This window comes from Coregonus clupeaformis, unplaced genomic scaffold (assembly GCF_020615455.1).
Source record: "Coregonus clupeaformis isolate EN_2021a unplaced genomic scaffold, ASM2061545v1 scaf0456, whole genome shotgun sequence".
Taxonomy (NCBI): Eukaryota; Metazoa; Chordata; class Actinopteri; order Salmoniformes; family Salmonidae; genus Coregonus; species Coregonus clupeaformis.
The window spans coordinates 308,692-335,460 of record NW_025533911.1 but is presented as its reverse complement, the minus strand read 5'-3'; the positions used below and the strand labels follow the sequence as shown (position 1 = coordinate 335,460).

Below are 26,769 nucleotides of genomic sequence, written 5' to 3'. Positions count from 1 at the left end.
ACTCAGTAAGGTCACTCCTATAGAATTCTATGATAACTCCCACTAAGGCCAACTTTGAATGGTTGATATCCCATGCTTATACAGTATTTACATTTTTTAAATTTGAGTCATTTAGCAGACACTCTTATCCAGAGCGACTTACAGTTAGTGAGTGCATACATTTTTTAAATTTAATTTTTTATACAGTATGTCCAATAGCCTGGGTACGACGTTACACCAAACAACACTTACAGTGGGGAAAAAAAGTATTTAGTCAGCCACCAATTGTGCAAGTTCTCCCACTTAAAAAGATGAGAGAGGCCTGTAATTTTCATCATAGGTACACGTCAACTATGACAGACAAATTGAGAAAAAGAAATCCAGAAAATCACATTATAGGATTTTTAATGAATTTATTTGCAAAGTATGGTGGAAAATAAGTGTTTGGTCACCTAAAAACAAGCAAGATTTCTGGCTCTCACAGACCTGTAACTTCTTCTTTAAGAGGCTCATCTGTCCTCCACTTGTTACCTGTATTAATGGCACCTGTTTTAACTTGTTATCAGTATAAAAGACACCTGTCCACAACCTCAAACAGTCACACTCCAAACTCCACTATGGCCAAGACCAAAGAGCTGTCAAAGGACACCAGAAACAAAATTGTAGACCTGCACCAGGCTGGGAAGACTGAATCTGCAATAGGTAAGCAGCTTGGTTTGAAGAAATCAACTGTGGGAGCAATTATTAGGAAATGGAAGACATACAAGACCACTGATAATCTCCCTCGATCTGGGGCTCCACGCAAGATCTCACCCCGTGGGGTCAAAATGATCACAAGAATGGTGAGCAAAAATCCCAGAACCACACATGTTGGGACCTAGTGAATGACCTGCAGAGAGCTGGGACCAAAGTAACAAAGCCTACCATCAGTAACACACTACGCCGCCAGGGATTCAAATCCTGCAGTGCCAGACGTGTCCCCCTGCTTAAGCTAGTACATGTCCAGGCCCGTCTGAAGTTTGCTAGAGTGCATTTGGATGATCCAGAAGAGGATTGGGAGAATGTCATATGGTCAGATGAAACCAAAATAGAACTTTTTGGTAAAACTCAACTTATCGTGTTTGGAGGACAAAGAATGCTGAGTTGCATCCAAAGAACACCATACCTACTGTGAAGCATGGGGGTGGAAACATCATGCGTTGGGGCTGTTTTTCTGCAAAGGGACCAGGAAGACTGATCCGTGTAAAGGAAAGAATGAATGGGGCCATGTATCGTGAGATTTTGAGTGAAAACCTCCTTCCATCAGCAAGGGCATTGAAGATGAAACGTGGCTGGGTCTTTCAGCATGACAATGATCCCAAACACACCGCCCGGGCAATGAAGGAGTGGCTTCGTAAGAAGCATTTCAAGGTCCTGGAGTGGCCTAGCCAGTCTCCAGATCTCAACCCCATAGAAAATATTTGGAGGGAGTTGAAAGTCCACGTTGCCCAAAACATCACTGCTCTAGAGGAGATCTGCATGGAGGAATGGGCCAAAATACCAGCAACAGTGTGTGAAAACCTTGTGAAGACCTACAGAAAACGTTTGACCTGTGTCATTGCCAACAAAGGGTATATAACAAAGTATTGAGAAACTTTTGTTATTGACCAAATACTTATTTTCCACCATAATTTGCAAATAAATTCATTAAAAATCCTACAATGTGATTTTCTGGATTTTTTTTTCTCATTTTGTCTGTCATAGTTGACGTGTACCTATGATGAAAATTACAGGCCTCTCTCATCTTTTGAAGTGGGAGAACTTGCACAATTGGTGGCTGACTAAATACTTTTTTCCCCCACTGTACCTTGATGAAAGCTCCCAACCTAAATAAACTGAAAGTGTCTTTCTTCTGGAACCAAGTTGCACATTCCTCAGTACACAAACATGCACAACAAAAACGAGCCATGCAGTGCTGGGCCCAGTCAGGTCTTTGACACATTCCCCGCTGTTGGCAACATTGTAACCGGGCTGTAATCAAGCCCTGGTCTCCAGCATGGGAACAGAAAGAGTAATACCTGGTGCAGTAGTCAGGTTGGACTACTCCAAATCGTCTTGGTTCTGATACACACAACATTTGCAGGTCCATCAATCCATTTTAAATACCTCTCACACCCTACAGTAACCTGTGGATCATGAGAGAACCTTCATAAATCAGCAGAATGCAAATAACCTATTTATTGACAGTTTATGTAGTGTCCTGTAATACTTCATTTGAAGTGAGACACCTTCGGTCATTCATAACACATTCATAAAGATTCTCTATCGCATGATGCTGTACTTAATTTAAAAGGCAGACCCCTTTGGTCATTTATAACACATACATTAAAGGCTTAATGATGTAAACACAAATGTATTAACACTTAGGGAATTATCACTAACAGCTAAAACAAATAAACATGTTTAAACCATACATTTCCTTTTATTTGTACATTTTAAAAACAATATAAATACATTAAGTTTAAAAAGGTATTGTAATGCGATTACATTGAACATTACACAGGGCTGTGAATAGTGTAGCTTGTCAGTGAGCTGGCAGACAAATGGTTTGTGCCTCTCTTCCTGCTGGAGGTACTGCATGTTGGTTCCAACCTTAAAAGTAACAACAAAGAAAGTTAGCAGATCCGTTAGGAAATGCTTTTGTCACACCATCTGGATAAGGGCATTTCTGTGCTCCGCCAGAAACTCTAAATGGGAAGATGGGAAACGCCATTAAATGTGTATTATTATATTCCTCTTTCATTTACAAATCTCATGACATGGATACATTTAGGCTAGCTAGCAATTGCTGTGAAGTCACCGAAATTATTTGAAATAACGATTTAGGTAGTAGCTACAGTATTCAATCTAACTTAACACTTAACAACTACAAACTCATTCAAATGACAAAGTAAGGTTAACTTAGTTTTTCGCTGTCCAGTGGCAGCACAAGTGGGCATTTGATTTGCGAACTCATCACATGATCAGTGTCATTGTCAGCAACACTAAAAAGTACTTCCGGGTCATGGAATTTGAGATTTTCAGAATAAAAGTTCCCCACGTAAGAGTAGAAAAGTGTCAATAACCATTCATGATATGAAAAATAATTGTCTAAACATTAACAATGATTCATATTTGTTCATATTTAAGTGACATTTGCATTAAGGTCAAATAAATGCCCCCAATGTGAATCACTGTATATGGAATACATATTGGCTTAGAACAAGAACTATTCTGGGTGCCGCAGTAAAAGTATTGTAGAGAATACTCAGTAGGGTCTGTAGAATGTACAGTGCATTCAAAAAGTATTCAGACCCCTTGACTTTTTCCACATTTTGTTACGTTACCGCCTTATTCTAAAATTGACACAATCCTGTCTCTGAGCTCTAAAGACAATTCCTTCGACCTCATGGCTTGGTTTTTGCTCTGACATGCACTGTCAACTGTGGGACTTTATATAGACAGGTGTGTACCTTTCCAAATCATGTCCAATCAATTGAATTTACCACAGGTGGACTCCAATCAAGTTGAAGAAACATCAAGGATGATCAATGGAAACAGGATAAACCTGAGCTCAATTTCGAGTCTCATAGTAAAAGCTCTGGGTATTTCTATTTTTTATTTGTAATAAATATCAACAATTTATAAAAACCTGTTTTCGCTTTGTCATTATGGGGTATTGTGTGTGTAGATTGATGAGGAAAAACATGTATTTAATCAATTTTAGAATAAGGCTGTAACCTAACAAAATGTGGAAAAAGTCAAGGGGTTTGAATACTTTCCGAATGCACTGTATGGTGTCATTTCTGAATAATATGGAGTGTTGATGGCCTTTTACTCCACCCATTCCATTGGCAGCCGAATCGCATCACATGTGCACTTACTGCACTACAGAAAACCTGCTAACCAAACAATGGTGCAGGGCATGCTCACTGAATTAATGGGCAACTACACTCAAAAATAAAGTTACTTACATTTTTCCCAGACATGAAAAGTCATCACCTGATGTGGTTTAAGCATAGTTGTGAACACAGATAATCCAGTTTTGTTGTTTTTCTACAAACAAAAGTGAAAACTGGGGTAAACCAGAAAAGATGGGGGAAATCTGAAATCTGGAAAAACAAAACCAAGAAAACGGAATTTGGTTAAAAAAAACGGTAGGTAAAAAATAAAAACAAAGTTTTTTTTGCTGTGTATGACTGCACTTTAGAGTGTGTGTCATCCTGAAGCACAGCATTTTGGGGGAAGTTGAGGTCAGGTCCAATATTGACTATGCACCCAAGAGGGAAAGAGGTTGGGCCATCCTAGAAATGTTTTTGTGAAATATAATATGTACAATTTAGCAGACACTTTTATCCAAAGCAACTTAGTCATGTATGAATACATTTTTACATATGGGTGGTCCCGGGAATTGAACCCAATATCCTGCTGTTGCAATGCACTAGCAAGATGCATGACAGGGTTATAAATGCTTTGTGAAGCCTCAATTTAATGATTTATAAGGCCTTTATTAAGCGGTGATTATGCCACCCTATATAAAGCACATGTTTGTCATATTTGACATTGGGTTATGTCACAGTTATGCCACATTTATGAACCCTTTATAAAGCATGATATACGGTTATAGATTTGTAGCACATTTATGTAGTGTTTATGAAGGCTTTATGAAGCCTTTATAAGCTGAAAGTCATTTAAAGCGGGACCCAATTTTCTGTAGGTTGTGTCAGAGTAATTCTTTCTATTTAACCTTTATTTTTTACAGGGAGGACATCTTGAGACCTAGGTCTTTTTTTCAAATGCGCCCTTTATAATAAAACAAATACACACATATATACATATACACATATATATACATATACACACATATATATATATATATATATATATACATACATACACACACGCACACACACACACACACACATATATATATATACATACATACACACACACACACTACCGTTCAAAAGTTTGGGGTCACTTAGAAATGTCCTTGTTTTTGAAAGAAAAGCAATTTTTTGTCCATTAAAATAACTTCAAATTGGTCAGAAATACAGTGTAGACATTGTTAATGTTGTAAATGGCTATTGTAGCTGGAAACGGCTGATTTTTAATGGAATATCTACATAGGCGTACAGAGGCCCATTATCAGCAACCATCCTGTGTTCCAATGGCACGTTGTGTTTGCTAATCCAAGTTTATCATTTTAAAAGGCTAATTGATCATTAGAAAACCCTTTTGCAATTATGTTAGCACAGCTGAAAACTGTTGTGCTGATTAAAGAGGCAATAAAACTGGCCTTCTTGAGACTAGTTGAGTATCTGGAGCATCAGCAATTGTGGGTTCAATTACAGGCTCAAAATGGCCAGAAACAAATGACTTTCTTCTGAAACTTGTCAGTCTATTCTTGTTCTGAGAAATGAAGGCTATTCCATGCGAGAAATTGCCAAGAAACTGAAGATCTCGTACAACGCTGTGGACTACTCCCTTCACAGAACAGTGCAAACTGGCTCTAACCAGAATATAAAGAGGAATGGGAGGCCCCGGTACACTAGCCATTTACAGCACTAATCTTTTTTTTTCTAAAAAAATGAAATTTCTAAGTGACCCAAAACTTTTGAACGGTAGTGTATGTGTGTGTACAGTGGGGAGAACAAGTATTTGATACACTGCCGATTTTGCAGGTTTTCCTACTTACAAAGCATGTAGAGGTCTGTAATTTTTATCGTAGGTACACTTCAACTGTGAGAGACGGAATCTTAAACAAAAATCCAGAAAATCACATTGTATGATTTTTAAGTAATTAATTTGCATTTTATTGCATGACATAAGTATTTGATACATCAGAAAAGCAGAACTTAATATTTGGTACAGAAACCTTTGTTTGCAATTACAGAGATCATACGTTTCCTGTAGGTTTTGACCAGGTTTGCACACACTGCAGCAGGGATTTTGGCCCACTCCTCCATACAGACTTTCTCCAGATCCTTCAGGTTTCGGGGCTGTCGCTGGGCAATACGGACTTTCAGCTCCCTCCAGGACAACTCAGGTCTGGAGACTGGCTAGGCCACTCCAGGACCTTGAGATGCTTCTTACGGAGCCACTCCTTAGTTGCCCTGGCTGTGTGTTTCGGGTCGTTGTCATGCTGGAAGACCCAGCCACGACCCATCTTCAATGCTCTTACTTAGGGAAGGAGGTTGTTGGCCAAGATCTCGCGATACATGGCCCCATCCATCCTCCCCTCAATACGGTGCAGTCGTCCTGTCCCCTATGCAGAAAAGCATCCCCAAAGAATGATGTTTCCACCTCCATGCTTCACGGTTGGGATGGTGTTCTTGGGGTTGTACTCATCCTTCTTCTTTCTCCAAACACGGCGAGTGGAGTTTAGACCAAAAAGCTCTATTTGTGTCTCATCAGACCACATGACCTTCTCCCATTCCTCCTCTGGATCATCCAGATGGTCATTGGCAAATTTCAGACGGGCCTGGACATACGTTGGCTTGAGCAGGGGGACCTTGCGTGCGCTGCAGGATTTTAATCCATGACGGCGTAGTGTGTTACTAATGGTTTTCTTTGAGACTGTGGTCCCAGCTCTCTTCAGGTGATTGACCAGGTCCTGCCGTGTAGTTCTGGGCTGATCCCTCACCTTCCTCATGATCATTGATGCCCCACGAGGTGAGATCTTGCATGGAGCCCTAGACCGAGGGTGATTGACCGTCATCTTGAACTTCTTCCATTTTCTAATAATTGCGCCAACAGTTGTTGCCTTCTCACCAAGCTGCTTGCCTATTGTCCTGTAGCCCATCCCAGCCTTGTGCAGGTCTACAATTTTATCCCTGATGTCCTTACACAGCTCTCAGGTCTTGGCCATTGTGGAGAGGTTGGAGTCTGTTTGATAGAGTGTGTGGACAGGTCTTTTATACAGGTAACGAGTTCAAACAGGTGCAGTTAACAGGTAATGAGTGGAGAACAGGAGGGCTTCTTAAAGAAAAACTAACAGGTCTGTGAGAGCCGGAATTCTTACTGGTTGTTAGGTGATCAAATACTTATGTCATGCAATAAAATGCAAATTAATTACTTAAAAATCATACAATGTGATTTTCTGGATTTTTGTTTAAGATTCCGTCTCTCACAGTTGAAGTGTACCTACGATAAAAATTACAGACCTCTACATGCTTTGTAAGTAGGAAAACCTGCAAAATCGGCAGTGTATCAAATACTTGTTCTCCCCACTGTATATGTATGCCTTATATATCACACAATGTCTGGATGCAATATTCTACCCAGGAATCTATATATGCCTTCAGGCGAACGACCTCTCTCCTGTGTGGACCTTCAGGTGCATCTTCAGCTGGTGCTGGCGGGAGAACCTCTTCTCACACTGGGGGCAGCTGAAGGGTTTCTCCCCTGTGTGGACCCTCTGGTGCCTCTTCAGGTCACCAGCCTGAGCGAAGCGCATTTGACACTGGGTACAGCTGAAGGGTTTCACCCCTGTGTGGACCCTCTGGTGCCTCTTCAGGTGGCCAGCCTGGGCAAAGCGCATGTGACACTGAGTACAGCTGAAGGGTTTCACCCCTGTGTGGACCCTCTGGTGGATCTCTACCTTCTGGGTGCAGCTGAAGCCTTTGTTACAGAACATGCAGAGGAACCGTTTCTCTTTACTATTGCCTGATGTGGCTCCCCCTCCCTGGGCATGAGCTGTAGCACTGTTGTTTGAGTTCAATACCTGATCGAAAAGGACGCGGTCTTGTAAATTGGAAGGCGCCATCAACGTGGAGACTGGGTTGCAATCCCTGAGCACGTGTAAAGGAGAGTGGGTCGCAACATTTAGATTTGTCTCTAAACTGTAATCTAAGAAATCTTTGCCCTGTGAGAGTCCATCTCCTAGGTGACTAGGAGGAATGTCGCCCTCCACTTTCACAGTTACCTCATCTACGACCAGACCTTCCCCTTTCTTATCTATGCACCCTTCAGAGTATACACTACTACTGTACCGGTTCCAGTCTCCTCTGGATGGATCAGCCTGTGTCTCTAAATCTAAGGATATGTTGCCAGGGTCGATCTCTGTAGCGTAAGAACAAGATAGATCATTGCCAGTTTCTAACGGGTCACCTGAGTTCCGATGGGAATGAACCGGGCTTCGGTTACCGTAAAGTAAATACTCTGAGCCGGGAGCAGGAGGACAGCCCAGTCTCCCCAGCCCCAGTGTCTCTGGGTCTGACCTGTCGTCAGATCCTGTGTGTAAAAGCCTTTGTGTCACAGTTAAAGTCTCTGTCTCTGACTTGAGGATGGCGTTCAGCGTTCCACTGACCTCCGTGATGCTGCGTCGGGAGCTGGGCTGCGCTGGGGTGGTGGTGGGTTCCTCCATGGCTACAGCCACACCAGTCTGGATGTCTCTGCTGTGCCGTGGGTCCTCCACTCCTTCAGTCCTCTCCTGCTTGACCCCAGGACCTGCAGCCTTGGCATCTGCAGACTGACACAAGAAGAGAGGAGGTTATTACCGGTACATGAGTTGAATTGGATAACAATGTCATAGGGATGTCTCACAAGCTCCCCTATCGCAGATGAATAAGTATGTACATGTAAGAAAGTGAATAGCTGAGGGGAGCCTTTCTGAAATAAACGGAACACATTTGATGTACTGTAATTCTGATGTAATATTATTACACTAACCTCGATCACGATAACATGCTGGGTTGAGGTTCCACTCTCCTCATCAACAGTGATTGGTTGGTCATCACTCCATGTATTGTCTCCCGCTGGCTTCACAAAGCTCCTGTGGCCTCCAGTGAGATGTCCTTCACCTGAGAAAGTGATTGGGGGGAAAGAGGTGATTGGGGGGAAAGAGGTGGTTAGGTTATGCTCAACGCTATATTGTACACTATTGACAGTTTTGACAGTCTAGAATTGGCAAGGATGTAAGGTAACACTTCGCATAACTTATTGATATACTATGTATTGATCGATTATGTTCCATGCATCATAATGTTTTCAATTAGGAAATAATAGGAAATGCAGTAAATCAAGAATATGTTTAGAATATGATAGTGTCTTTGTGCAAAATGGCTAAGTAATTAGGGGAATTATTGCATACTACCGAAAAACAGACCAAGACCCAATTCTGGTTAACCATATGTGGTTAACGCATCTAAAGTCACACATGCGCAGGGGGGAGTAGTCTCTCCTAATGGAAAATGTACCTCTTTCCATTCCACCATATCGGTCGAGGATCTTGACACTTCTGGGACGACTGGCGAGAATGCGCTCTTGCGTTGTCCTCTCTGCGTGCTCCCTTGCCACCTTAAGTTCCAGTAACTGTAGTTTCCTCCGCAATGCCCTGTTTTCTTTCTGGCTTTGAGTTATTTCCAAACGAAACACTGCATAGTCGTCGTCTACAAGTTTACATATATCTGCCACGGCTGCACTCGCTAGCACCTCCATGATGGAGGCTATTTGAGTGTGAAAAACCATAACGTTACAGTTAGCCATTGTTAGCAGCTAGTTAGCGTTACCTAGATAATATATCAACCAAGTTCTGTCTCCAACGCGAATTAAAGACTACCTGGGGTAAGTATGTGACTCTGTGCAGTAAATGAGTCATATTTTGAGATCCAGTGTGTTAATAAACGTCTAAATAACAACAAATTTATAAAAACACTAACGTGGAAACGGTCCTTGGTCACTGTACACGTCCGTTTACTTCTTATTCTTTGGTGTCATGGCGTTCAAACATTTTGTTTGTGCATGCCGCCACCTACTGTGCGGTAGTGTGTGGTCGATAACGTAATATTTTGTGATAAAAAAATTAAAAGGAAACACAAATTTATATACTACACATTCGTTTGGGCCATGCCCTCCTGCACACTTCTCACATCTTGGAATCTCCATCCTACACACTGCTGCAACATGACCATAAGCTTGGCATCTGAAACACCTTAGTGGGTTCCAGTGGCGGTCAGTGGTGCTACCCTACAGAGTGCTGTTGAGGCTACTGTAACATTCATTGCAAAACAGTGTTTTAATCAATTATTTGGTTATGTGAATATATTTAGTATAGTTTAATCTAAAAAGGATAACTTTTTTAATGTTTCACTATTTTGGGAAACACTGTTCTACAACAAAAGTGGGACCGTAGCTACAAATTTCTTTGACTGCCAAGTCAAATGTTTGTCCGAATATAAACGCAACATGCAACAATTTCAACGATTTCACTGAGTTACAGTTCATATAAGGAAAGCAGTCAATTGAAATAAATAAATGTGGCCCTAATCTATGGATTTCACATGACTGGGCAGGGGCGCAGCCATGGGTGGGCCTTGGAGGGCATAGGCCCAGCCAATCAGAATGAGTTTTTCCCCACAAAAGGGCATTATTACAGACATAAATACTCCTCAGTTTCATCAGCTGACCAGCAGGCTGGTGTCAGACGATCCCGCAGATGAAGAAGCCGGATGTGGAGGTCCTGGGCGGGCGTGGTTACACGTGGTCTGCGGTTGTGAGGCCGGTTGGATGTACTGCCAAATTCTCTAAAACGAAGTTGGAGGCAGCTATTGGTAGAGAAAATAAACACATTATTTGGCAACAGCTCTGGTGGACATTCCTGCAGTCAGCATACCAATTGCATGCTTCCTCAAAACATGAGATCTGTGGCATTGTGTTGTGTGACAAAACTGCACATTTTAGTGGCCTTTTATCGTCCCCAGCACAAGGTGCACTTGTGTAATGATCATGCTGTTTAATCAGCTTCTTGATATGCCACACCTGTCAGGTGGATGGATTATCTTGGCAAACGAGAAATGCTCACTAACAGGTATGTAAACAAATTTGTGCACAACATTTGAGAGAAATAAGCTTTTTATGCGTATTGAACAGTTCTGTGATCTTTTATTTCAGCTCATGAAACATGGGATCAACACTTTACATGTTGCGTTTATATTTCTGTTCAGTATGTGTGTGTGTGTATATATACAGTGAGGGAAAAAAGTATTTGATCCCCTGCTGATTTTGTACGTTTGCCCACTGACAAAGACATGATCAGTCTATAATTTTAATGGTAGGTTTATTTGAACAGTGAGAGACAGAATAACAACAAAAAAATCCAGAAAAACGCATGTCAAAAATGTTATCAATTGATTAGCATTTTAATGAGGGAAATAAGTATCCATGCTATTTCCTTTTTTCAATCTTTACTAATGACCTGCCACTGGCTCTGAGTAAAGCCAGTGTGTCTACGTATGCTGTTGACTCAACACTATACATGTCAGCTACCACAGCAAGTGAAAACACTGCAACACTTAACAAAGAGCTGCAGTCAGTTTCAGAATGGGTGGCAAGAAATAAGTTAGTTCTAAATATTTAAACTAAAAGCATTATATATGGGACAAATCATTCACTAAACCCTGAACCTCAATTAAATATTGTCATGAATAATGTGGAAAAACACAGTTCAAAGGTTAAATGAAAAAGGTATGCACGCTGTTCTTTGAAATACGGTACTGCTTATTACATTACACATCAAATCTCCTATGATCAGTATATTTAAAGCTGAGAGCAGACTTGTTTAGAAAGAACAGTGTGTTAGCAAGAATAGAGTAGACAATAATATAATGACTTTATTCCAGCTAAATCACCTCAGTACGGTGAATATTAAACTGTCCTTGTTCTAGCTTAGGTTGACTGTCTCTCTAAAAACAGTTGTTTACACAAGCCTGTTTTTAAATGACAAGTTAACAAAGGGTTAATGAAGGGTATGTGGTCAAGTACCTTCTTACCCCAAGACCAGGGCCTAAAGTTAACTTTTTGGTCCACCATTCACTGTGGCAAGTAGATGGAAAAATCTACCAGCCACTCTGATATTTTATCAGGCAAAATGTTTTTTCGCCATAATTACATCAACAAACACAAAAGAACAGATGACCATGCTTAATGATTCTAAAACCAAATTTGTATTAGTGAGTATATATTGCTCAATTTCATTTTTTTGTGACCCAAGTCTTTTATTAACCAAAATATCAGATGAGACAAAATGCTCAGCTGGCACTTTAAGTGCGTGAAGTTACCATGGTAACGGGTCCATCGAGTTGTGTCACGTGTGTCTATGGTTTTGGATCTGACTAGTAGTAGACAGCGTCTCTTCGGTATCAGTTAAAGCAGCAGACTCAAACTAACAACCGACCCTGTGAACAAAACAATGTAAATAACCAAGAAACACGAGGACAAAGTCTCACTTTGTAGACTTTTGAGTAAATTAGACCAACTTTTATGCCTGTGCGCAGCGCCTCCAAAAATGAATCTCTCAGCACTTCACTCCGTGCACAAAACTCCCCTGCCAGGCAGTCTTGTTGTGCGAGGTGGGATATAGATGCTTATTTCTTTGTGCGATTTAGCAGCTATGAAACAAAATGGCAGAAGTCCTTTCAAAACAGCTACTACAGAATTTTCCTGCTATAAATCACAACTCGCACATGTGCTCACACTTGACTTTTTACTCTATTTTTATAAGCAAATACAAATGTAATGCTCGCACTGTGGAGTCCTGTAAATTGACCACCCGCCTACGGGTGAAATAGACATTCTTACCTGCCAAAAAATAAATGTTAATTTTATGCCCTGCCCAAGACACTTCACATGATAACTATAATATGCCAGCTATAGAATATTCCCAGATATTCCCTGTGTACATCTCAAGCCACACTGCTATGATTTCTCCCCATTGTGGACACTCCTATGTCTGATAAGGATAATCAGGAAGTAAAAGCTCTTGTAACAAAGTTTGTACTGGAAGGGCCTCTCCTGTGAAAGGTCAGGTGCATCTTCACATAGTTTGCCTCAACAAAGCGCTTCCCATACGTGGGGTAGGCGTACAGCTTGTCGCCGTCCGTCTGAACACTCGGCCTCTCACATTGTGACCCAATGACACCAGAGGAGGTAGAAGCAGGAGCCACCACCCTCAGGTGGTTAGTCTTTGACCTCTAGCCATTGTTTTGGGTGTTGTTGGGATTGTGTGCTGTGTTACAGGCTAGGTACCTCGTGGTGAACGCCCATCCTGACCCTGTTTGTATTGGTGGGGTAACCCTGAGGTAACTGAGGAAGGCTAGACCCAGGCCTTATATGAACCCAGTCACCAGACGAGACCCTGAAGGAGAAGACAGACTTTATTTGTTTTTGTCCACTTTTTTAAAGTGACAGATTCTGTATGAAAAGCGCTAAATAAAATATTACTTATCACTCACTATCCACTATTAAATGAACCATGTGCATTTTCTGCTGGTGTATGCTGAGGTAGCTCCTCTCTGAGAACCTCTTCCCACAGTGTGTACAGGCGAACTGCCTCTCTCCTGTGTGGACCTTCAGGTGCATCTTCAGGCGGAGCTGGTGGGAGAACCTCTTCTCACACTGGGGGCAGCTGAAGGGTTTCTCCCCTGTGTGGACTCTTTGGTGCCTCTTCAGGTTGGACAACTGGGAGAAACTGGCCCGGCAAAGATGGCAGCCAAATAATTTCTCCCCTGTGTGCATCCTCCGAACACGGGAAGCACTTCTCTTAGCTACCTGATCTACTGATAGCGTCACTACTACTGTCATTTGTCAATGGGCTTGTGTAGCCATTTAGTGTTGAGGCATTGTCTGAGGTCTGGCTTAATAACATAAGGAGAGTGTGAGGAGGATGAAGGCCAGGGAGTGTCTGTTTTCGCAGGGTCCATGTTCCAGTTGATAGATCCTTTAGAAGGCAGGCTGAAGGCAGCACCTGTTAGGGGGTTAACCGGAGGTGCCATCAGTTTCTCTGAATCACAACTATAGGAGCAGGACGGAGCATCGCCAGCAGTCTGTGTTTGTTCTCTCCTGCCGCATACGGACACCTCCCCATCCCCTCAGACCAAATCTACGCCTCGCCCTGGTCTCGGCCAGTCTATTGTCATGGACATTAAATTCGGTTTTTGTTTTGTGTTCGACTGTGTTTCTGGTTGTGTTTAAAAGTGTTGTTCCCCAGCCCAGAGTTGAGGACGCTGTCCCATCCACTGACCTCCACTATGTCGCCTCTGGTCCTGGCCTGCTCAGTGATGTTGTCCCGTGGGCCCTTGCCTCCACCGGTCTGGGTCTGGGAATCTAAGATGGCCGCCTAGTCTCCTCTGATAGCTTCCAGCCAAAACCACCTGCAGGAAGAGGTTACAAAATAGACTTTACAAACATGGCAGAGAACTATACATATGGAGCTTTTGAGTCAATGTTGGATCAAGAAATCTGATATGAGTACCCTGCTATGGAGCATCTTGTGATTGGGAAATGAGGGATTGCTATGAGTACTATGCAAACATGGTAGTTGATGTGATGCTATGCAAACGTGTTAGTTGATTTGATTACCTGACACTCTTTAATGGTTTGAAAATTCAAAGGCATGGTCCCACACTTACAACATTTATCAAGACCAGGGTCCGTATCCACAAAGCGTCTCAAAGTAGAAAATTGCCAGCAGCCCCGCATAGGGCTACCTGCCATAACATAATCTGGCGAGGCCATTTCCCAAACTATTTAATAAAATGTCATATTGCATTCTGTCTCTGTTGTTCATTCAGCCTGTACTAGATTGAAGTATGGTTGTCCTCCATGACCATGGTCCCCTCAGGGTTCCCCAGACCCTCCTCACACCCCTCCTCCTTCACCAGCAGCACCTCTGGAACCTCCTCCTGGAAGAGACAAGTGCTACAGACATACACTCCCTCAGGTACATACACACTCACACACAGATAATAAACACTTTCAACATGGAGTGTTTACCCATCCCCACTACGTTTGAGTCCTATACTGTAGTTACAGAATGACTTCATTGTTGTTAAACCCATCATGGTGGACATAAATATGTTGTTGGTAAATATGAGTCAGCTATGATAAGTCATCAGACAAACCTGACTAAACTATTTTGATGTGTACAGTAGGTGTTAGTGTGTAAGTATATTTATTTATATTTAAGTATATATTGGTTATAAAGCGCTGTTGGGTGTATGCAGAATAGGATGAGATCAGATGTGATGTATACTAAAGAGAGTCTCAATGAAAGACTTTGAATAAAAAGTCCCATTTTGTGTTTATTAAACATGTTAAATACACCAAATGAAAACCACACATACACGTCTCTCTGCGTACCTGGCAGACACCTTAGCTTGGATGTCGGCCCACAACCTCGACAAGACGGAGCTGCTCTTCCTCTCAGGGAAAGCCAAGAGCTCTCCATCATGGTTAAACACTCCACCGTGTCCCCCTCCCACAGTGCAAAGAACCTTGTTGTGACCCTGGACAACACCCTGTCATTCTCTGCAAACATCAAAGCAGTGACTCGCTCCTGCAGGTTCATGCTCTACAACATCCGTAGAGTACGACCCGTCCTTACACAGGAAGCTGCGCAGGTCCTAATCCAGGCTCTTGTCATCTCCAGTCTAGACTACTGCAACTCTCTGCTCCCTGCTTGTGCCATCAAACCCCTGCAACTTATCTAGAACGCTGCAGCCCGCCTGGTGTTCAACCTTCCCAAGTTCTCCCATGTCACCCGCTCCTCCACACACTCCACTGGCTTCCAGTTGAAGCTCGCATCTACTACAAAACCATGGTGTTTGCCTACGGAGCAGCAAGGGGAACTGCCCCTCCCTACCTTCAGGCTATGCTCAAACCCTACACCCCAACCCGAGCACTCCGTTCTCTGGTCTCTTGGCCGTCCCACGCCTACAGGTAGGTCAGCTCAAGCTCAGCCCAGTCAAATCTCTTCTCTGTCCTGGCACCCCAATGGTGGAACCAGCTTCCCCCTAAAGCAGAGTTCCTGCCCATCTAACGTAAACATTTCTGAAACCTCTTCCTCTTAAATGAATCCCACGTATTTTCTCTTTTCCTACTAGCACTGACTAACTACTTTGCTGATAACTACTTTATTGAGGGAAAATGGACTTGCTACGAATGTAATATGTGGTTGTCTCACCCAGCTATCTTAACATGAATGCATTAATTGTAAGTCGCGCTGGATAAGAGTGTCAAACTAAAATGTAAAATGTAACGTCTCAACTAAAAACCTGCATGAACTTGATAAACTGCAAAGTGTCTTGGGGAAAAAATGTAATAGTTCATCAGAAGTAATGACATAGGCATTTGTGAACATCATATAGTCTACACAGTTTAAACACTAAACGTAACATACTTTTTAGGCTTATATATGCCTTATACACTGAGTATACCAAACATTTGGAACACCTTCCTAATATTGAGTTGCACCCCCCCTTTCGCCCTCAGAACAGCCTCAATTCGTCAGGGCATGGACTCTACAAGGTGTCAAAAGTGTTTCACAGGGATGCTGGCCCATGTGGACTCCAATGCTTCCCACAGTTGTGTAAAGTTGGTTGGATGTCCTTTGGGTGGTGGACCATTCTCGATACACACCGTAAATTGTTGATTGTGAAAAATCCAGCAGCGGTGCAGTTCTTGGCACAAACCGGTGCGCCTGCACCTACTACCACACCCTGTTCAAAGGCACTTAAGTCTTGCCCATTCACCCTCTGAATGGCCCACATACACAAACCATGTCTCAATTGTCTCAAGGTTTAAAAATCCTTCTTTAACCGGTTTCATCCCCTTTGTCTGCACTGATTGAAGTGGATTTAACAAGTGACATCAATAAGGGATTAAAGCTTTCACCTGGTCAGTCTATGTCATGGAAAGAGCAGGTGTTCTTAATGTTTTGTATAGTCAGTGTATATCACACTGGATGCAATATTCTACCCAGGAATATTCAACATTGAGTTATTCCAAATGCATCTGTGGTCTTTTCTGCTGACAACAATTACAATTAATCTTTGTTTTTAATGCAGGGTTTGATCTAAACGTCAGATCGTATCGAGTGGAATGGTTACTTTCTATGTTATAGAGTGGAATGGTTTTTCTGCTGGTGTATCCTAAGGTAGCTTCTCTCTGAGAACCTCTTCCCGCAGTGCGTGCAGGCGAACGGCCTCTCTCCCGTGTGGACCTTCAGGTGCCTCTTCAGCTGGTGCTGGCGGGAGAACCTCTTCTCACACTGGGGGCAGCTGTAGGGTTTCTCCCCTGTGTGCACCATCTGGTGCCTCTTCAGGTCACCAGCCTGGGCGAAGCACATGTGACACTGGGTACAGCTGAAGGGTTTCACCCCTGTGTGGACCCTCTGGTGGATCTCCACTTTCTGGGGGCAGCTGAAGCCTTTTTTACAGAACATGCAGAGGAACCGTTTCTCTTTACTATTGCCTGATGTTGCTCCCCTTCCCTGAGCCTCTACTCTAGCCCTGTCGTTTGAGTTCAATACCTGATCGAAAAGGACGTGGCCGTGTGAATCGGGAGGCCCCATCGACGTGGATACTGGGTCGTGATCCCTGAGCGTGTGTAAAGGGGAGTGGGTAACAACATTTTTATTTGTCTCTGAGCTTCCCCTGTACTCTAAGACATCTCTGCCCTGTGAGTGTCTGTCTCCTAGGTGACTATCTGCATTCCATGTGGGAGGAGCATCGCCCTCCACTTTCACAGTCACCTCATCTACCACTATAACCTCCCCTTTCTCATCTAGGCACCCTTCAGAGTATACACTACTACTGTACTGGTTCCAGTCCCCTCTAGACAGATCAGTCTGTGTCTCTAAACCCAAAGATATGTTGCCAAGGTCCATCTCTGTAGCGTAAGAACAAGACAGATCATCAACCCCAGTGTCTAATGCGTCGCCATCACCATGGTAATGAACCGTCCTCTGGCTCTGGTGAAATACCGGTAAATACTCTGAGCCGGGAGCAGGAGGACAGCCCAGTGGCCCCAGCACCAGTCTCTCTGGGTCTGATCTGTGGTCAGACTCTGTGTGTAAGAGCCTGTGTGTTACAGTTAAAGTCTCTGTATCTGTCTCTGACTTCAGGGCGGCATTCGGCATTCCATTGACGTCTGTGATGCTGCATCGGTTCCTGGGCGGTGCTGGGGTGATGGTGGGGTCCTCTGTGGCTACAGGGGGTGCTCCAGCCAAACCAGTCTGGATGTCTCTGCTTTGCCGTGGTTCCACCTCTCCTTCAGTCTTCTCCTGCTTGACCCCAGGACCTGCACCCTCTGCATCTGCAGACTGACACAAGAATAGAGGAGGTTATTACTGGTATGGCAGATAAATTAGGATGCAAGCAAGTGAATAGCTGAGAGGAGCCTTTCTGAAATAAACAGGCCACATTTGATTTACAAAGTAACTGTAATTTGTTATGCAACACTATTAAACTAACCTCTATCACAATAACGTGCTGGGTTGAGGTTTCACTCCCCTCATCAACAGTGATTGGTTGGTCATCTCTCCATGTATTGTGTCCCACTGGCTTCACAAAACTGCTGTGGCCTCCAGTGAGATGTCCTTCACCTGAGAGTGTGATTGGGTGAAAAGAGGTTAGCTACTGTCAATGCTAAACGGTATATTGTACACTGTCTAGAATTGGCAAGGATGTAAGGTAACACTTCTCATAACTAGTTGATATCCTATGTATTGATCAATGTATTATGTTCCATGCATCACATTGTTTTCATTGAGTAAATAATAGGAAATGCAGTAAATAAAAAATCTGGTTAGAATATGATAGTTTCTTTGCGCAAGATAGCTAAGTAAGCTAAGTAATCAGGGGAATTATTGCATACTATCCAAAAACTGACCAAGACCCAATTCTTGGTTACATCTGATCAAATGTGCAGAGGGGAACGGGGCGACAGGCACTAAGCTACAGTATATATGGACGGCGAAATCCCCCGCAGCCTCGGCCTCATGCAAAATGTACCTCTTGCCATTCGTCTGTATCGGTCGAGGATCTTGACACTATTGGGACGACTGACGAAAACACGCTCCCGTGCCACCTTTAGTTCCAGAAACTGCAGTTTCCTCCGCAATGCCCTGTTTTCTTTCTGGCATTGAGACATTTCCAAACGAAACACTGCATAGTCGTCTTCTACGAGTTTACAGATGTCTGCCACGGCTGCATTCGCTAGCACCTCTATGATTGAGGCTATTTGAGTGTGAAAAACCATACAGTTAGCCATTGTTAGTTAACGTTAGCAGCTAGCTAGCTAGGATTACCTAGATAACATCTCTCAACCAAGTCCTGTCTCCAACGCGAATTAAACACTACCCGGGGTAAGTATGTGATGCTGTGCAGTTAAAATAGTCATATTTTGAGTCCCATGGTGTTAATAACAGTAAAAACGCTAACGTGGAATTGTTGTTGGCCACTGTGCATTTCCGTTTACATTGAAGAGAAAGGGTGTTATTGGGTCGCGTCTTAGCTCAAAGGGTGTGGCTAAATGAAAAGGCTATGCGCGCTGCTCTTCGATGTACGGTACTGCATATATTTGCTCAACCATATGAGGGCTCCAGAACAACAATACACAAACAGCAGTGACGACCCGTCATTCTGAGCAGGTGGGGCTTTTGAGCGTGTTTAGCAAAAAATAAATATATTGATTTTTGTTGCCTGTTTTGCATATTATTTTGACATTAATACGTGTCACATGTCAGTTTGCAAACAATGTAGAGAAAAAAAGTAAATAAAGCCGCATACAAACATGCTCGCTTTTTTGCTTTCTTTTGTAAGGCAGCTCCAAAATGCAAGTGTTTCAGCCTAGCTCAGTGCTTTCTGTGGTGGTGGGGCAGCCAGCGGAAAATACAGAGTGTAGGGGTTGGTAATGTTCTTTAGTTGCGCCGTGATTGGCACAGTGTTCTGTCACTCATGGGGACACTACATCACCACAAAATCGACGGGTAGAGCTTGAAAATTCAAGCCCCTTGGGTGCCGCCATAGTTATATTAGAAGTGCCCATCCAAGAAAGCTCAAGGTCATTGGCCACAGATAAAATAATGTCAAATTACGTTATATATATATATATATTTTTTTATATCTACCGAAAAAATACAAAATTAATGTATGCACTCACTAACTGTAAGTCGCTCTGGATAAGAGCATCTGCTAAAATGACGTAAATGTAAAATGTAAATGTACCGCAGCTTTGATTGGACTGTCAACATCATACTTTCAAAATCTTAGCTAGCAAGCTAGCAGTCATCATCATGAATCTAGTCGACAATCTACTGGCAAATCCTTGTTATAGGAAGGGAAATGATTAAGATAAATTATAGATAAAACGTATCGGTGCTCATCGGCCGTTGGACATAAACATTACACAACAAGTTGGAAATCGCAATTTCAACAATGAGTGGTTTGGAAGGTATCAGTGGCTAACTGCAAGCATTGCAAAGCAATCACTAGCCTGCTATTCAGTGGAGTGGGTGTGTGGTCCAAGTCTGGGTTTAAGTGTCTCTTTTCCAAGCTTAAAAGGATAAACATTGAACACCATGGGCCATAAAAGATTGAATACATTGGCCATGCTGTCAATCCAGCATGACTTCTGCCACGCGGCAGAACAACTGTAAACTTGGAACTGGGAAATTTCAGACTTCAGTGAGTTCAAGACAACTGGGAACTTGGAAAAAGAGGAGCTCCGACTGGGAAAATACGTTTTGAACAGTCATCCAACTTGGAATAACAAGTCGGGAACTTGGGCCTCTTTCTAGAGTTCCGACCTGAAGATCACTGACGTCATGATTCAACCTTGTTCCCAGTAGTCTTGAAAGCACCATAAATCCAGTGAATGCCAGACTTTGATGATAAAGTTTTATGACAAAATTTGCCCACGAAGGACCACCGCGCCACCTTCCTGTTCAAGTGAGCACAGCGCCACAAGGGGAGTTAAAAAATGTATTGTATGCTGCTGCATAAATTATGTAATATGCCAGGGAGATATGTATACTGTAGCTAAGAAAGTAATACTAAGTGTATGTTGTGTAGTAAGCTGTTAGTAGACCATATGCCTCACCCTAATAATTGTGTCCCTTTCCCCATAATTGAGCCTACTGTTCTGACTTGGTGGTGCACAGGTAGTCTATAGCCTGTTTTAGAGAAAGGTAATCATCAAATATTGTAAGAGCTTTCATTGTCTGCTTTTATGCCCCCTTTATTTATCCTACGGTTCTGACTTGGTGTACAGGGTGAATACTGTAAGAACGGCCCATGTTCTGAATTCTGTCGCTGTACATTTCAAAAGTGCTGAACAAATAGTTATATTGACTACGTCCGTCCTAGCTCGCTGATTGTCTTAATCGAAATTACGGATTGCCTCTTATCCGCTCGTCATCCCCTTATGCCAGAGTTTCTACATCTACATTTTCAGTAGAAACCACGTTTATTTAAGCAAGTCAGCCATATCAGTATGGAAATGTATGCACTCACTAATTGTAAGTCACTCTGGATAAGAGCGTCAGCTAAATGACTAAAATGTAAATGTAAATATCAGCTATGTTTTGTCAGATTATATGTTTTTTAATTTAGAGCGTTTCGCTCTCGGATCGTTCAGAGTGCACGCTGGACGCTCTGACCGAGGAGAAGGGTTGATCCGAGAGTTCTGACCTCTACCGCAGTCAAGCACCCAAGCAGTGCCTTCGGAATGTATTCAGACCCATTGACATTTTTCCACATTGTTTGGTTACAGCCTTATTCTAAAATTGATTAAATTGTTTTTTTCCCTCATCAATCTCCACACAATACCCCATAATGACAAAGCAAAAACAGGTTTTTAGACATTTTTGCAAATGTATAATATAACATTTACATAAGTATGCAGACCCTTTACTCAGTACTTTGTTGAAGCACCTTTGGCAGCGATTACAGCCTCGAGTCTTCTTGGGTATGATGCTACAAGCTTGGCACACCTTTATTTGGGGAGTTTCTCCCATTCTTCTCTGCAGATCCTCTCAAGCTCTGTCAGGTTGGATGGGGAGCGTTGCTGCACAGCTATTTTCGGGTATCTCCAGAGATGTTCGATCAGGTTCAAGTCCGGGCTCTGGCTGGGCCACTCAAGGACATTCAGAGACTTGTCCTGAATCCACTCCTGCCTTGTCTTGGCTCTGTGCTTAGGGTCGTTGTCCTGTTGGAAGGTAAACCTTCGCCCCAGTCTGAGGTCCTGAGTGCTCTGGAGCAGGTTATCATCAAGGATCTCTCTGTACTTTGCTCCGTTCATCTTTCTCTTGATCCTGACTAGTCTCCCTGTCGCTGAAAAACACCCCCATGATGCTGCCACAACTATGCTTCACCGTAGGAATGGTGCCAGGTTTCCTCCAGACGTGACGCTTGGCATTCAGGCCAGAGTTCAATCTTGGTTTCATCAGACCAGAGAATCTTGTTTCTCATGGTCAGAGTCCTTTAGGTGCCTTTTGGCAAACTCCATGAGGGCTGTCATGTGCCTTTTACTGAGGAGTGGCTTCCGTCTGGCCACTCTACCATAAAGACCTGATTGGTGGAGTGCTGCAGATATGGATGTCCTTCTGGAAGGTTCTCCATTCTCCACAGAGGAACTCTGGAGCTCTGTCAGTGACCATCGGGTTCTCGGTCACCTCCCTGACCAAGACCCTTCTCCCCCGATTGCTCAGTTTGGCCAGGCGGCCAGCTCTAGGAAGAGTCTTGCTGGTTCCAAACTTCTTCCATTTAAGAATGCCACAGATGTCTCAAGTTGAGGGAGTATGCATTTGGCATGCTGAATGCAGGAATGTCCCACAGAGCTGTTGCAAGATAACTAAATGTTAATTTCTCTACCATAAGCCACCTCCAACATCGTTTTAGAGAATTTGGCAGTACGTCCAACCGGCCTCACAACCACAGATCACGTGTTACCAGCCCAGGACCTCCACATCCGGCTTCGTCACCTGCAGGATCGTCTGAGGCGGGGGGAGGGGGGGTGGTGCTGAGGAGTATTTCTGTCTGTAATAAAGCCCTTTTGTATGGAAAAACACATTCTGATTGGCTGGGCCTGGCTCCCAAGTGCATGGGCCTATGCCCTCCCAGGCCCACCCATGGCTGCACCCCTGGCCTGTCATGTGAAATCCATAAATGAGGGCCTGAATGTGAAATCCATAGATTAGGTACTAAGGAAATTATTTCAATTGACTGATTTCCCTCTATGAACTGTAACATATATTTTTTCAGTATATCTATATATATTGAACAAAAATATAAAGGCATCATGCAACAATTTCAAAGTTTTACTGAGTTACAGTTCAAATGAGGAAATCAGTCAATTGAAATTAATTCATTAGGCCCTAATCTATGGATTTCACATGACTGGGAATACAGACATGCATCTGTTGGTTACAGATACCTTTTAAAAAATCAAAATAAGAAAATAAATGTCATGTATTCTCATGCTTTGAAAAAGCCTTAATAGCACCACAACACCTATCCAAGTCCGATGTGTGACAAGATGGGAAAACAAGATGGGATGAGACCAACATGGGGCGGCCGTGGCGCCATTTCGGCAACACCAAATTGGTAATTTTTCAAACCTAATGAGATTATGTAAACCTAGCCATTTCTGCACCGGAAACCAGGATCAGTATCAGGTCTTTGCGCTTGTTGTGACATATCGGTGAATGCCGGATCCTTGGCCCATCTAAACACTTGAAAAGGCCTTGTGTTAGGCCTGGAGAAGTGTTATACCTTGTGTTAGGCCTGGAGAAGTGTTATACCTTGTGTTAGGCCTGGAGAAGTGTTATACCTTGTGTTAGGCCTGGAGAAGTGTTATACCTTGTGTTAGGCCTGGAGAAGTGTTATACCTTGTGTTAGGCCTGGAGAAGTGTTATACCTTGTGTTAGGCCTTATGAAAAGCCTACAGTATTTGATAATTTACCTAGGCATTTTGGCAATAGAATAAGCTTTCAAATGATATCCACCTGACCCAGATTGCGATCTATAATGGACCGTTTTTGGTTTGCGTAAACAGTAATGTGATGGTGTGGATTTAGGGCTGTGTTCCAAGCTTCAGTTACTCATTGGCAAGGCTAGGAGAGCAAAACAATAAAGCATCTAATAATTGAAAGCTCTTTCCTTCAGTAATAAGATTTCATTAGACAGATGCTGCAAAAAGTACAGTAAATGTAAAATGCACATACAATCCAGTATTTGTAAGTCGCTCTGGATAAGAGCGTCTGCTAAATGACGTAAATGTAAATGTAAATGTAATGTAATGTTTGGATTCAGTCTTGTGTCAGGTAAACCATTGTGTCCTCACCTTGGGTCTGAATTTCCCCATAATCTCCAGTGTTCCCTTTCAATTACTACCATGGTTATGCATCTCATATTTCTTCTGCTCTAAATAGTTCCATTTATCGCTAACCATTTACATGCACACTAATATCTCGTTATTATTGAAGATACTCAAGTATTCTGTTTATGAGTTGACGCACATCACGTCCAGTTTACAATAACCCGGATAAGCTCGTATCTTGGTTTTGAGAAATCCGGATATGATGCCTGGGTTATGCTGATTTTAGACGGGGTACTGTGGCATGTAAAATCTTATGCCGTTTACTGTTGGGGTTTTTTCCCGGTCTGCCAGGCTCAGTGTCACATAGTAGGCTGTCATGGGTGTTGTGTGATGATGTTTTCATCTGCTTGTCTACAGTTAGATACATTAAGCTTATCTTGCCATAACTTGTTGCCATAGAAGACTAAATAAAACAGTACTCACCAGAATAATGGCATAAATCGAATGAACACATTACGGTTAGCCTAGGCTAATCTAAACTCTGCAAAAAAAGAAACGACCCTTTTTCAGGACCCTGTCTTTCAAAGATAATTCGTAGAAATCCAAATAACTTCACAGATCTTCATTGTAAAGGGTTTAAACATTGTTTCCAATTTTTGTTCAATGAACCATAAACAATTAATGAACATGCACCTGTGGAACGGTCGATAAGACACTAACAGCTTACAGATGGTAGGCAATTAAGGTCACAGTTATGAAAACTTAGGACACTAAAGAGGCCTTTCTACGGACTCTGAAAAACACCAAAAGAAAGATGCCCAGGGTCCCTGCTCATCTGTGTGAACGTGCCTTAGGCATGCTGCAAGGAGGCATGAGGACTGCAGATGTGGCCAGGGCAACACATTTCAATGTCCGTACTGTGAGACGCCTAAGACAGCACTACAGGGAGACAGGACGGACAGCTGATCGTCCTCGCAGTGGCAGACCACGTGTAACAACACCTGCACAGGATCGGTACATCCGAACATCACACCTGCGGGACAGGTACAGGATGGCAACAACAACTGCCAGAGTTACACCAGGAACGCACAGTCCCTCCATCAGTGCTCAGACTGTCCGCAATAGGCTGAGAGAGGCTGGACTGAGGGCTTATAGGCCTGTTGTAAGGCAGGTCCTCACCAGACATCACCAGCAACAACTGGTTGGGCACAAACCTACCGTCGCTGGACCAGAGAGGACTGGCAAAAAGTGCTCTTCACTGACGAGTCACGGTTTTGTCTCACCAGGGGTGATGGTCGGATTCACGTTTATTGTCGAAGGAATGAGCGTTACACCAAGGCCTGTACTCTGGAGCAGGATCGATTTGGAGGTGGAGGGTCCGTCATGGTCTGGGGCGGTGTGTCACAGCATCATCGGACTGAGCTTGTTGTCATTGCAGGCAATCTCAACGCTGTGCTTTACAGGGACGACATCCTCCTCCCTCATGTGGTACCCTTCCTGCAGGCTCATCCTGATATGACCCTCCAGCATGACAATGCCACCAGCCATACTGCTCGTTCTGTGCGTGATTTCCTGCAAGACAGGAATGTCAGTGTTCTGCCATGGCCAGCGAAGAGCCCGGATCTCAATCCAATTGAGCACGTCTGGGACCTGTAGGATCGGAGGGTGAGGGCAAGGTCCATTCCCCCCAGAAATGTCTGGGAACTTGCAGGTGCCTTGGTGGAAGAGTGGGGTAACATCTCACAGCAAGAACTGGCAAATCTGGTGCAGTCCATGGAGGAGATGCACTGCAGTACTTAATGCAGCTGGTGGCCACACCAGATACTGACTGTTATTTTTGATCCCCCCTTTGTTCAGGGACACATTATTCCATTTCTGTTAGTCACATGTCTGTGGAACTTGTGTTCATACAAATATTTACACAAGTTAAGTTTAGTGAAAATAAACGCAGTTGACAGTGAGAGGACGTTTCTTTTTTTGCTCAGTTTAGTTAACACCAGTAAAGTTGTCTATTACACTTCAGCTTCGCTCGCTGAGCAAGGACGTTTAGGGACCGGGGAGAAAACTCAATCATTCCAAAATAGTGGAAAGATTGTACCTGTGTAAAATGTCATCAGTATGACCAGTTTTAAGGAAATGAAAAGCTGAGAAAACTATTAAACGAATGATAAGACTTAATATTTATTGGGTGTTGTGTGTTAATAAATTAATTAGTATTCTGCGCTGTAGCACACTGTCAGACGAGAGTGTTCTGAAATCGGTTTAGATCGCCAGAGTGAATTTACGAACGCACCCTAGATTACAGTAGGGGGCGCTGTGTTGAAGCCACCGTGCCTCCATCTTGGAACTCCCCCACCGTTGTAAAAAATATTTTGGAAGCTATAGAAATGCATTTATTAATGTCTACATTTGTTTTTTCTATTAGACACCTTAATTCATATTTTAAATTATATTATGTGAGCTAAACATAAAAAAATATAACATTTTCCTTAAAGTGTAATTTTTTTATATTACTAATGTTACTGTCCCCACAAAACAAAACAAAAAAAACAAAAAATGTAATTTTGTCCTTGAAACATTTAATTGAAACACTGTAGAATTGCATTCATTCCTATGGAGGACTGTTCCAGATTCATCCATTGGACTGCCAGATGGTGAAGCGTGATTCATCAC

The 26,769-nt window shown here is 43.0% G+C and overlaps 2 protein-coding genes across 2 annotated transcripts; both read right to left on the bottom strand.

Annotated features, from left to right (window-relative positions):
* Positions 1–2,478: 2,478 nt before the first annotated feature.
* On the bottom strand, positions 2,479–9,688 carry LOC121546325 (zinc finger protein interacting with ribonucleoprotein K-like). Its single transcript, XM_041857522.2, has 4 exons — positions 9,198–9,688; positions 8,671–8,801; positions 7,281–8,470; positions 2,479–2,610 (listed from the first exon to the last, which is right to left on the bottom strand). The coding sequence occupies exons 1-3, from the start codon at positions 9,484–9,486 to the stop codon at positions 7,301–7,303; spliced, it is 1,590 nt and encodes a 529-aa protein (XP_041713456.2). The 5' UTR covers positions 9,487–9,688; the 3' UTR covers positions 2,479–2,610; positions 7,281–7,300.
* A 6,963-nt stretch (positions 9,689–16,651) lies between these two features.
* On the bottom strand, positions 16,652–18,969 carry LOC121560485 (zinc finger protein with KRAB and SCAN domains 1-like). The gene is made up of 3 exons (XM_045215484.1): positions 18,789–18,969; positions 18,249–18,379; positions 16,652–18,097 (listed from the first exon to the last, which is right to left on the bottom strand). Exons 1-3 carry the CDS (start codon positions 18,925–18,927, stop codon positions 16,892–16,894), a joined length of 1,476 nt encoding a protein of 491 aa, XP_045071419.1. The 5' UTR covers positions 18,928–18,969; the 3' UTR covers positions 16,652–16,891.
* Between the last annotated feature and the right edge of the window lie 7,800 nt (positions 18,970–26,769).

Coding starts and splice junctions, on each gene's coding strand:
- LOC121546325 (XM_041857522.2), bottom strand. CDS start 9,486: ATGGCTAACTGTAACGTTATGGTTTTTCACACTCAAATAGCCTCCATC. Junction 8,802..9,197: donor ATATGGTGGAATGGAAAGAG/GTACATTTTCCA, acceptor TCACTTTCTCAG/GTGAAGGACATCTCACTGGA. Junction 8,471..8,670: donor AGCATGTTATCGTGATCGAG/GTTAGTGTAATA, acceptor TTCTTGTGTCAG/TCTGCAGATGCCAAGGCTGC.
- LOC121560485 (XM_045215484.1), bottom strand. CDS start 18,927: ATGTCTCAATGCCAGAAAGAAAACAGGGCATTGCGGAGGAAACTGCAG. Junction 18,380..18,788: donor ATACAGACGAATGGCAAGAG/GTACATTTTGCA, acceptor TCACACTCTCAG/GTGAAGGACATCTCACTGGA. Junction 18,098..18,248: donor AGCACGTTATTGTGATAGAG/GTTAGTTTAATA, acceptor TTCTTGTGTCAG/TCTGCAGATGCAGAGGGTGC.